Raw genomic sequence first — 12,394 nt, 5'->3', positions numbered from 1 at the left:
GATGTACTAACATCACTGTGGCATACTTATTAATGTGTGTGTTGTACAAAAGTTTTGAGGGGTTTAAGCCACTGCAATGTGAATAAAACTTTCATATTTTTTCAGAAAAACAAGAAAGCAGATAGATGATCTTCACCCCATCTGCATTCACTAAAGTCAAGCTTCTAGAATTGTTCTATTAGGAATTTTAACAATTTAATTCCTACCTATTCATTTTAGTAAATTTCTTTTTCTGGATCCGTTAATCATGAATTTGTTTAATACTTCCTTTTTTTTGGACTTAGTAGTACTGTTTTGAATTGACAGCCTCCTGTGGCACTTAGCAAGTACCTTACACAGCAGGTAGTGGACTTTCACTGCCTTAAGCAATCCCTTGATTACACTGACTTTCCCCAGCTCTGGTGTTGCAGGACTTGGCAAGTAGCAGTTCTTAATTCACCTTTCCCACTGCCTTTGTGATTTTGTAAGACTCAGTCTTACTTCACCTCGGTCACTCTCTCTCCTTTCAAGGAAAGCTCTATCCTCTTGCTCATTTTAGTTGTTCTCTTTATCAAGCTCAGCTGTATCCTCTGTAGGATGCAGGGGCTAGAGTCTAGGTATAGCATTTAAAATGTGATTACATCAAGGCTTTAAGTAGCAACAAAATACCCCTCTGTCTTGTTCTGAGTGTTTTCCCTAATGACGTTCAACTTTTTTTTTGGTTTGGTCTGCAGTTACACACTAAGTTGGTGATTTCAGAGACCTGTTTGTGGTAACTCCAAGAGCTATCTGTCAACTCTGCATTTTGTCAATAGCACGTAGAGTGATGACTTTCTTTAATATATAAGATAACAAAAAATTCACAAATATTTGTGAGTAGACAAGTAAATTTTTTTTTAAAGAATATATTTTTTCTATTAGTCTTGCTATCTAGGTGGCAGTATAGAGCAAAGAACAGATGTTCTCTTAGTTGTAGTATTAGATACTGGCATGTAGTAATTAGTGCTTAGGTTAGATTCATAGACCTTGGCAGGAAACTAGAGCTCCTGCAGTATAACTGACTCTGTCAACTGTAGAATCTGTAACTGTAAAATTAGTGTCCAGAAGAATGTTCATAAAGGGCTCATAAATTCTTCTGGGAGACAAGGCCACCCAATCCAGGAATACTGTAAATATGGGCATTTGCACTCTGCTACTCTGCACCTGAGTATGCACTGTAGCATGGGAAAGACCAGTAAAGTCAAAGCCAGACACCAAGCTGAGATAACAATTTTTTGAAACATTGCTGGATCTCTTAAAACAACTGTGTCTGTTGGCTGGAAAGATTGTGGGAACACTGGGAGAAATGCCTGTTACTGGAATAAAATGAGTGTAGTGACTTGAGCACAAGAAAAAACCAACACTGTGTGGACAAACCACAGATTTTGATTATGGGAAAGCTTTCTTTCCTCATTGAACAACTTAAAATAGGTAAAAACAGGCAGTTAAACAATTAGAAACATGGTTTCTGTGGGTCACAAATACTGCCTGAAAACAAGAACTGATATTGCTGACCCTCCACCTGTAGAAAGGACTTGGCTAACTTAGAGTTGAGTCATCTGTATTGTAAACATATAATAGATGGAAATGAGGTTATTCAGTGTTAGACAACTGTGAACATAAATGCTAGAAGCATATGTTTGCTGCCTTGTTGGTAAGCCTGAGTATTTAGATAAGGCTGGAAATCAGGCTATAAAGTTGTGCTCGGTCTTAGAAGAAACACAGCAGTGGTGGAAGGGCATGAAAAGCAATAAAACAGATCTGAATCTGTTGGTTATTTCTGTTAAGTGTAGGCAATTTTAAGTACGTACATAAACCTTATTGAAGTCAGTAGTCAGGTGCACATTCATAGGTCGTCTTTGATGATCTAGGACATAAATTACTTTAGGAGGATTATAGGAAGTGTCTGAGGCGGAGACAGCCTATTGCAAAGCTTACAACTTCAGTGTTCAGTCCCAAGCGCATACATCTCTTTCATTTGAGAGAACTCTATAATGTCCAGGATTTGTTCCAAGCTGCCCTTGTTGCTTTGCCTGAAGAAGATGAACAGTATCCCATGAAGCTTGCTGTGTGGCTGATCTCTGAAAAAAAGGCATTTAAACTCCAATTCTGGTTTGCATGGGTATTCTTCTGCCCTCCTTGTAAGTTCAAGTGTTTCCCTTGTGTCCCAGCCAACAATTTCTCCAGGCTCCACTGGGAACCATGCTCTGTGCCTCTTTTCCCCTCTTAACTGCTGCCTTCTGTCTTAGAAATGGCTTTTTTCCAGAATTGAAGTAATTCTCTGAAAGTAGAATTTAGAACTGTTTGAACAAGGATTTTAAAGACATCAGAAAGGCCAAACCTAGTTTTCTCTACCTGGATTTCAATGGTCAAATTCAGTCAGCAACTCAGTAGCATAGAAACTTAGTGGCAGAAAAAAAAATAAATTTTAATACTCTTATTTCAAGAATTATGAGTGTAATAGGAACGTATTCGAACAATTCAACAGATCCCACCCCCAAAACAACTTTGCAAAAACTTTGCAAAACCTACTCCCTTTTATTTATGGTAAGAAAATAAATAGAGCTTCTTTCTCAGACTAGCTAGCCCTATGAATTATACATTTTAAAGAAAAATGAATCACATCTGTGGCCCACTTCTGTGACAGAAGCTGGCCTACATGATGGCTTGAGTTCACCTGAATTACTTCAGGGCTATCATTCGGAAGAAATCAGCTCTGAGGCAGACGTTATTTTCCGTAAAGTTAGGTCTTATGTGCTGGTTTGGTTGTATGTTCTCTGCTTACTCTTATGTATTTGCTGTTGACATACTTCTCAGCAAAAGTTGAATATATACTTCTGTTTTGACAGTTTTTACAGATAGGAAATATTCCCTAGTTTGTCAGTGAGACAAAACAAGACAAGGAGAAAGGTGTTATATTAAACTTACAGAAAAAAAAAAGTCATAATGGAAAGTTTCAGCAACTTTTTAATTCTGATTTTTTGTAGTTGTTGTTCTGAACAGCTTACAAAACCGGTGATTTATATGGGAGTGATGGATAATAATACCTTTTTTGTTAGTTCCATGTAACTGGCAACAATGCATATACTGAGAATTTAGATTGAAATAGTAAGGATTACTTTTTATAGTAATGAAGCTAACTTCCGGGGGGTGAATTTTAGTACTTCAATATTGTGGACAGGCCTAAGCAAGAAAACAGTATAATAACTGTATTTATTCCTATTTGATTTATATGGGGAGAAAAAAGAAAAGCATTTCTTGTTTAAGATTAGCTCAGATCAGTGAGATTATTCTGGATGTAGAACTGTTACAAGGATATTGAGGATCTTTGATCCTGGCTAGCAACAAACTATTTTCTTAGAAATGTCACAAGTATGCACACTCCCACCCAAACACCCATGTTCATCTATATAGAATTTTAGTGGAATGCACAGAAATGTCATTTTTGGAGTCATTCTGTGGAGTTTCTGTTGGTGCTGCTATTGTTTTTGATTCTAAGTGCCAGTAATATCATAGTGATCCATCACAAACTCTTGTATTTAGTACTGTCCCTCTGTATTAAAGAAACAGGTTTTGTATTCTGTAAAATTCATGTATGTGTGTTTTGGGGCTTGTCATAAAATAACACTCTATTTGAGGGAGAGGGAATCCCTACCATCTCAGTTCAGGAATCTAACTTATGATTTATTGCTTTGTATTAAAGGGAGGGGTGGGGAGGGAGAGAGAGAGAGAGAGAGACTGATTCTTGAATAGGTGCTTTGAGTCAGTTCCCAAAGGTTTTCCATTCTCCCTGGGCTGTGAAGATAATGGCCTGTAATAGATGGCTCAGATTTGGCAGTATTGGTGAATAGTCCTATTGCACAGGAATCAATTTATTTTAAAGTTTAATTTTTCTTCTTATAAATAGCCATATACGCGTAGAATGGTAACAGTTCATAGTGCTTGCTCCCATCCATACAGCCAGAGGGTTGTACCTGGTGCAGCTCTGAGATGTCAGATTCATAGCTGTCATCTCAGACAGATATCTGTACATCAGGTTGGAAGCAGTGGGCTACTATGTTTCTCCACAGTCCTGTTTACTTTCAAATATCCTTATAGTAGTTTTCAAACTCAGAAACAATCAATGTGCAGCATCTTTGGAGAACTGTTGACCTTACAACTTGGCTAGCAAGACATGCTGTGAAACCTTGGGATGCCCCTTTCATAGGTGGCTTTTTCATCATTTTTTAAAAGGTGAAATGCAGTTTGTCCTCAACCTAATGGTCATTCTTCAGAGAACTGCAAACTAATCTTTCACCCTGGCAAAACTTAGCAGAGGTTTTAGGACTGGGGAGTGTTCATTTGTCTGAGTTTCGTGTGGTATCTGTATGAATATACTTTTTCAGTAGAGTAGAATCATTCAGGTTGGAAAAGACCTCTAAGACTGTTTAGTCCAGCCTTTAACCTAGTACTAATGTCCACCACTAAACCATGCTACGAAATTCTAAATCTACACTTTTCTTGAAGACCTCCAGGGATGGTGACTCAAGCACTTCCCTGGGCAGCCTATTCCAATGCTGCACAACTCTTTAAGGAAATAAATTTCTATTATCCAACCTAAACCTCCTCTAGTGCAACTTGAGGCCATTTCCCCTTGTCTTATCACTTGGTGCTCTGGAGAAGAGCACATTGATACAACCTCTTTTAAGGTAATTGTAAAAGTACAATAAGGTCTCCGTGAGCTTTCTTTACCTCAAGCTACACAAACCCAGCTCACTCAGCCACTCCTCATAAGACTTGTTCTCTAGACCCTTCACCAGTTTTGTTGCCCTTCTTTGGTATGGTGTCATTGCAGATACCGAATTTTTACTGCCTCCCACTGTGGCCTTTAGTTCATCCCAGTGCAAGCAGATTCTCTTCTGGGAACTACACACACAGTAGCAGTACTAAATTATGGGAGTGAAATAAAGATCTGTTACTGGGTGCTGATTGCAAGAAAAAAACACAGGTATTGCCAAAAAAAAAAAAAAAAAGGCCTTGAAGAACAAGATTCTTGTAGGAGTTTGTAATACTGTAGCACAGTGAAGGGATGCTTTCACCCTAAGAACAAGTTGCTTTTCTTTGTGGTACAAACTAGTTTTTCTGTGTCATTTAGTAACAGTCTAAAGAAAGGAGGCAAACTTCACTTGTCCTTCAGATAATGCTTCCAGTCTTGCTCAAATCTGCAACTCACTTTATACTTCAGATAAGCTACTTGGTATGCATACACATAAGCTACTTGGTATGGTACACACAGAACAAAGCAACTTGGGCAAAATATGTCTGACACCAGTGTTATTGGTAAAGTACATTTTTATTGGCTACACTGTAGCTCACGGTTGGACAGGACTCCCCGCATCAGGGAACATGTTGCAAGATTTACTGAAGCTGCTGAATCTGCTAAAACCCTCATGTTAGTTGACTTTATCAGGCTAAAGCAATGCTCAAATGATGTCTCTTCCCAGATGGGCAAGGCTGCTGTGTGGCCCAGCTGTATGCAGCGAGGTGGCTGGGAAAGGAGCTGTGGGTGCCTGACTGGGCCTCGCACCAGGCCGTGTCTGCTGACCAGGCCTGCGGCACTGCTCTACAGGCCGGAAAGCAGAGGAGAAAGTGATGGCCTCCTGGCTGTTCCTCTCCCCTTGCTATTGTGGCAGGAGGCAGAGGGCAGCAGGAATGAGCCGTTTCTTGTCTTCTTATCAGTTCTGCTCTGTGAGGAAAAGCTCAGAGAGGAAGAGAGCTGGCAACTCCCTCAGGCAGGTCTCTGATGCCCCACAGTGCTGCTGGGCCCAGGGAGTCTCTGCTGCCTCAAAATTTCATCTAGGATTAAAGAAAGGCAGAGAAATAAATTGTTCCCACAGTGGTCACTATGCTATTTTGTCTGCAGTGATAGAGAAAGGTTATTTCTTGTGTAAAACTGTTTTTAACGAGAGAGGGTATGCTCAAGAAAAATAGAATTACTATAATTTATTTCACATTATTAATGAGCATTGTAATAGCTGTATGTTTCTAATCAAATACTCTCCATGCTATCTCTTAGTGGGTTTTTGTTACTTCTGCTGCTATTGCTTCATTTTTCATGAGAAAAATCTCATCTAAGATTTTTTTTTTCCTATGATTACACATTACCTATTTCCTGCCATTTAAGGTGGCAAAAGAAAGATTCAAAATAGGTGTACAAATGGTTTTAGTTAAGTCTGTTAAGGAAAGATGCCACAATTTCCTTTCTTATTTTTATTTTAACATTTCAGATACCTCTTATACCTACAAATAAAAAGGGACATATTCCATGGCCGTTTGCTGTGTTCTTTTTCTGATGCTGCCTACCTGGGTGCCTGTATTGTCCAAGGTAAGTAAAAGGAGCAGGTTTGTGAGAAATAATTCATAACTCTTAGAAGTGATCAGAATAAAGAGAAATGCAAAGCTGGTGTGGGGATATAACTAACAATATTTTTTTGTTTTTAGTAGTACTGTTTCCCTACATTGATAGGCACTCTAAGGTTTTTAAATAATTTGGCTATTTAGCCAACTTAAAACAAACAGGAACTTAAAACAAACAAGCCAAAAAAAAAAAAACAAAAACAAATAAACCCTCCACAACAGGTCGTCTTAGCATTTAAGTGAAAAAATGTGGCATAAGTGTTAGATTCCAGTTAAAAAGAAAAAAAAATTCTATTCTTTCACTGTCCTGAATGTAAATATATGTTCCAATTGAACTAAGCAGTAAAAAGTTCTGTTCAGTGACATTTCTTGTGGTAAAGATAACTTCTGTGATGGTGAAATCCCTCGCAAAAGTGGTAGACACAATTTGAGGATATAGACCTTTTTTCTCTTCTTCTTTCCCCATCCTTTCCTGAAGGCAAAATTGAGATAAGTATCTTGGATTGCATTCAGGAAAATAGTTGGCTAGATGTCCTATTAGGCACTTCATATGTGTGCAAGTCCCTTTTATCCTGCCTTCAGATGAATGAAGCTCTTAATGCATTATAAGGTTTGCTTATCCAAAACAAGATCAAGTCTAGACCGTATTAAAAGAGGCTTATCTAAAAAAAAAAAAAAAAAGACACCAAATGCCTCATTTGAGTATCTAAAGGATCATCTCGTAGAAGGGGAATAAGATACTCTGGGACATCTTTAAATAATGGTACAGACTGTGTTTCTCTGCTGGAACTGAATTAAACCACTCTGTCAGCGGGGATAAATTGGTGTAGAAAAGAGGATAGTCTGGAGTACATAATTTTAGTTTTGCCTGGTACCAGAATGATGAGTAGTGAAAGGGGGAAGGTTTCCTATGTTTGCTTTATAGACTGTGTTTTTGCCAAAGCAGATATTTTAAGATTGCTAATTACTTCTGCAGTTAATAAAACATGAAATTTGCTTGAAACTCAGAGATTGAAGTTTCAGTTAACTACCAGTTCTTCAAAGTAGCATTTCTTCAGAGCTGCTGCATTCTTACTGACCGTGAATTACACTGTTTACTATCTTTTTTTCCTTATTAACTAACATTGCAATTGATTTTTTCCATTCTGCTTTGTATTTTGGATCTATTTAGCTGAGCTTGGTGATTATGATCCTGATGAACACCCAGAGAATTACATCAGCGACTTCAAGATTTTTCCCAAGCAGTCACAAAAGCTTGAGAAGAAAATAGCTGAAATACATAAAAATGAATGCAGGTAAATAAGAATGCTGCTTAGTAAAGTCAGCTAAGGTTTACTTTTATCTGTTTCTACATAGTGTGTATTAACTTAGGAGGGTTTGTTCCTTTGATTATAACTGGTGCTCTAGCAATGTGTTGTCTAAGATGCTGTATTTGAAAATTCAGTTTCAGCTTAGTGGTTTTTCTTTTCCTGTTAACCTTCATCAATCACAGCTGATTCCTACATGTGTGCTGGTAAATTAGACTGTATTTGTTTGAAATGTAGGTCTGGTTAGTGTGAATATCTCACGAGTGCTGCTGAAGTTGGTTAACGGAGCGACATCTTTCAGTTAGGGATCACAGTTATGTAGAAGACTGTTTTGCTGTGAAATTTCTGTATGTAATGCAATTACAGAATTCTTGATAGATACTGAAACTGTAATTAAGTCATATCACAGTTTGTTAAGAGTGGTGAATTGTACAGAAAAGTGTTTAGATAAATCCTTTGGGAGACAAGAGAGATGAAAATCAAAACTATACACGTTCTTTTTCTGAACCTAAGCTTACAATCAAGTTACAAGGAGGAATGGGTAGAGATAGATTAATTGCTCTTCAGCTTTCAAAATTGAATGTGTCCCTAAATATCATCTTTCAGAAGAGAAGTACCAGTGCTTTGTGCAACTGTACCATCTTCAGGATTGTCAACGAATAGCATGCACAGTAGTAGAGACAGAATTTTGATACCCCAGTCGTTTTGCTTAGTAGAGGACGGTCCTCGGAGAACCAGGAGAGGAATAGGATGTGAAGAAAATAAAATAAAAGCAGCAAGTTATTATATAAGTAGAAGGGGTTTTTTTTGTTTTGTTTTTAATTCAAAGATTATGAGGCTCTTTGCACTTCCTTAAAACACCTATGTATTATTTTCATATTGCTAAATATGCAAATGCTTTGCTTACTTATGTGAATACTACTTGTACAAAAATAGGCTTGTGAGTCACCAAAATCTCTGAGAAAAACAAATGGAAAATTCCTTTTCAGAGGAGCTAAAGTACAAAGCATGGCTTTTCAGAAGTCTATTATATATGTTGTTCGAGCATAAATGCAACTATATAGACAGCAATTGTGTTAGTGTTAATGTCTCCCCTTTTTTCTTCCCCAAATTTCTGTGTTTTGCTTATATTTCTTTCAGTAAAACAATGTTTTAAGTGGTAAAACTGTGGTTAATATTTTTAGTGCGGTCCAGGCTGAACTTTTTTACAGATCTAGAGAAACACTGTTTAAAAAAAAAAAACAACGAAAACCAACTCTTACTTTAAGTACTGTTCCATACAGTGGCTGCAGCTTTCCAAAGGCTAAATTCAACCTTTAGAAAACAAGATCTTTCATCAATTAAGCTATAGTGAAATTGAAAAGATTTTGATCAATTCAGTTTTGCAAGAACAGACTAGTCCTTTATTTAAAGTTAGGAGAGGGTAAGGAAGGCTTGTTAGAGGAAGCTGTTTTTTGTTGTTTGTTTGTTTTTTGTTTTGTTTTTAATAGCCCTGGGAGTAGAGGTATTTTTCCGGCTGTATTTTTCCCTTGTGCATAATTTTGCCAATCCATTGTGAATTTAACCTGATAACTTCTCTATTTTGAATAACCAGGTGTATTTTTAAGCTCATTTTTAATCAACTTGCCTGATTAGTGTAGTATCCCTAGTCCTATGACAGTGCATTTTATAAGCCTTTGCACAGCCCCGTTTGGGATTCTGCTGGTGTCCATTCCTGGCCCTCCATTCCTCTCGCCACTGCCTGATCACCAGGTGAGGATGTCCTCTGAATTTTTTTAGTATTCTTGGTGATGGAATTTTCAAGCAGATTGTATCAGGCCCCTTTTCTTTGCCTGCAAATCTGCTGATTCCTTCAGAGCCCCAGGAAGTGTCTGAGGCAGAACTTTAATTTATAGCAGAACTCTCCTCCTATATCACATTTCCATGTCTGTGTTGCTAATTCTCCATTCTAGGTTTTCAACCAATTTGTGCACTATTAATGTTAGACTCTGTGGTTCATATCTCTTTTGAGTCCCCGTGAAGTGTTTTCTTCCCTCTCACTTCTTCCCCCCTCCTTTAATTTTTTTTTCCTTACATCAACACACAGTGTTCCTTAAATATTTGCCTATTTACAAAGACAGTTTGAGAGCTGTCTGCATAACTACTTTCTGGTCCTGGCAGTTTGCTGCTTTAGCCCTGTCTTCCCATAATTGATCACCCTATTACTTTTTTTTACATCATTCAGTTGTCGCATAAAAGTTTTACCTTTTTCCGGGTATTTAATTCCTTGGATATCTGTTCTAGGAGTACAAATGAATAAAATATACCTGTCATATAATGAACCACATACAGAAAAGTCCAGTGCTAAATGATCAGATTCCAGTATCTAAATGGAAAAGATGATTAGAAAAACCACTGAGCTTGCAAGCTAGTATTTCTTATCGATCAGCACATGTTTCACTGCATTCAGCAAGTAGAATTTTTCTGATAAGTATTAATATTTTTGCTGCTCAATGAGTATTGTTAAAATGCTGAAGAAGGTTCCCAGGCCTTTTTTAAAAAAAGACATTTGAGTCACATGTTAACTAATATGAGAGCAGAAGAGACTGAGAGCCATTTTAGTCTAACTGTCCTTTGGCTAACTTCAGAAGAGTTACTTCTGAGTATCAGCACTGCAGGTGAATCTGTTTCTTCATTTTCTTCACATATGTAAATAGGCAAAGATCACAGCATCTGTTCCTTGCAGCAGGTTCCTGTGTAATCAAAGCCATACGGCTTGGAAGAGGACAGTTTTTGACTGAATCCTATCTCAGCATTATCATCCTCAAAGGCTATTTACCGGGGACATCTTCAGTTCTACAGCATAATGGAAGAATTTGCCTTCTGAAAGACGCATGAGAATAGTGAGGGGAATGTCTGGGAAGCAGCGATAGGGTATTCTTGACAGTTGCCAGTGACTTAGTGTCTCACTTTGTGTCATTCAGAAGTCTTGTTCTTACTAGTTGAAACAGATGTATGACATGGTGCTCCTATTTCTCATTCTGCTTGCCTGTGAAAACATCACTGGATTTTAGCAAAATGCAGCCTTTCCTATGACCTTCCATTGCACCTGGTTGCAAAAATTATAAATGTGACAGACAGACAAACGTATGACAGCTTCATTGTGCTGTGATTAATTGTCTTGTGGATTTTGATCAGTTATTCTTCCCTCATTGTGAAAGGAAGAGGTACAGGAATAACCTAATTGAACATTACCAGTGGTTGGGCAACACACCTGCTGTGATTTCGTATTCTCATTTTCCTGTCATTCCAATAAAGACCTCTTTTGAAACATGGCATACTGCTGAGAGAAGGAGAAATAATGGTCTTTCAACTTAACACCTTAGATTGTGTGAGGATGCATTAGGAATTGACATGACTTGAGGCTTGTTCTTAAATGAATTCAAAGTTGATTTGAATGTTATGTGTTTGGGTATGAATATAATAGAGCATAGCTACTGAACTCATAGCTACTTGCATTTCTGTTTACCCGTCACTCCTAACAGATTGGAACAGATTTGGGCCATAAAAATCTAGATATTCTGTGAGTATATTCTGGTATACTTTCTCTTTCAAGTGAAATGAATGATAACGTACCTCCCTGGGTTGTTAATTTTCATGTCCCTTATCCTTTTCATTTAGACAAGTGCAAGTATTCATAAAGCTGCATTGTAAATAACATCAGTGAAAACAATCCCAGTTAAAAATTACTTTTAGTTTTTGCTTGACTTCTGAAGAAAAGTATATGGAATCACATGTGCAGTTCTCAAACATTTTGGCAGTATCAAAGATATTTAATGCACTCTACTGTGCTCATTGTATATCGATGTAGCTTGTTTTTATTTCTAGTCACCAGTTTAACAAAAGTATATTGAAGAATACTGTATAGATTTGGGGGAGTGGGGGAAGGAACAAAACCACAAAAAAACTAATCCATCAGGTGAGGTTAGGTAGAATCATGAAGTCTTGATAGAGGAGAGGGAAGATAAGTGAAAGGTTATTTCATCAAGTGGAAGGACAGGGACAACTAAGATAACTTTTTTTAACTTTTTTTTTTCATTTTTTTGGTATAAGATCACTCAGGTGGAAAGTACTCAGTGGTTGAAACTAAAGATTTTTTTTGTATCCTACCTGAAGATTCATTTTTTCCTACTTCTGATATGAAATATAAACCATGTAGTTTATATGAGTGTATTATGTAAACAGTCATTAATTTATCCGAATGCCCTAAGTAAACATTAACTTTGCCCATTAAATTATGGAATTACATGACCAATTCAAATGGGTGTTTCTCAGGCTGATTTCATAGGTAAATTAAAGTTATTTATCATTGCTCTGGGTAGCTGGTGTGGATACAGGCTCAAGGGAATTGAGTTCTGCTGAGTGGCTGTTCTCTCTGTTGTGTATATCAAATACTCCAGATTTTGCAAAAGTTGAATGTGGGAGAAAGTCTTTTGGGAGAAGGGAAAGTTTCCTCTGAGGGTGTGAAATCACTGCCATGTTCTGTTATTAATTATCTGAACAGAAAATTAAACTGTTAAGCTAAAGTGTAGCATTTTCTTGAAAACCAGAGTAGTTTGTCTTTGATCCAAGTTAAATGAGAAGTGTTGTTTAAATCTGATTTGAAAGGCATATAATATCTACACTGTAGCTAT

General features: G+C 37.3%; 1 protein-coding gene across 3 annotated transcripts in view; it reads left to right on the top strand.

Moving 5' to 3' along the window:
• Nucleotides 1–12,394, top strand: part of FRMD3 (FERM domain containing 3) — a 155,469-nt gene that overhangs the window by 96,468 nt on the left and 46,607 nt on the right. For all 3 annotated transcript variants that reach the window (XM_035565303.2, XM_035565304.2, XM_050716443.1), the window contains exons 5-6: nt 6,285–6,382; nt 7,586–7,709. In XM_035565303.2, coding sequence (XP_035421196.1) covers nt 6,285–6,382; nt 7,586–7,709 — 222 coding nt within the window. The remainder of the gene's footprint in view (nt 1–6,284; nt 6,383–7,585; nt 7,710–12,394) is intronic.

Source organism: Cygnus atratus, chromosome Z (genome assembly GCF_013377495.2).
Source record: "Cygnus atratus isolate AKBS03 ecotype Queensland, Australia chromosome Z, CAtr_DNAZoo_HiC_assembly, whole genome shotgun sequence".
Lineage (NCBI taxonomy): Eukaryota > Metazoa > Chordata > Aves > Anseriformes > Anatidae > Cygnus > Cygnus atratus.
Note: the sequence above shows the minus strand (reverse complement) of the source record. Positions and strands in the feature narration are given on the sequence as shown.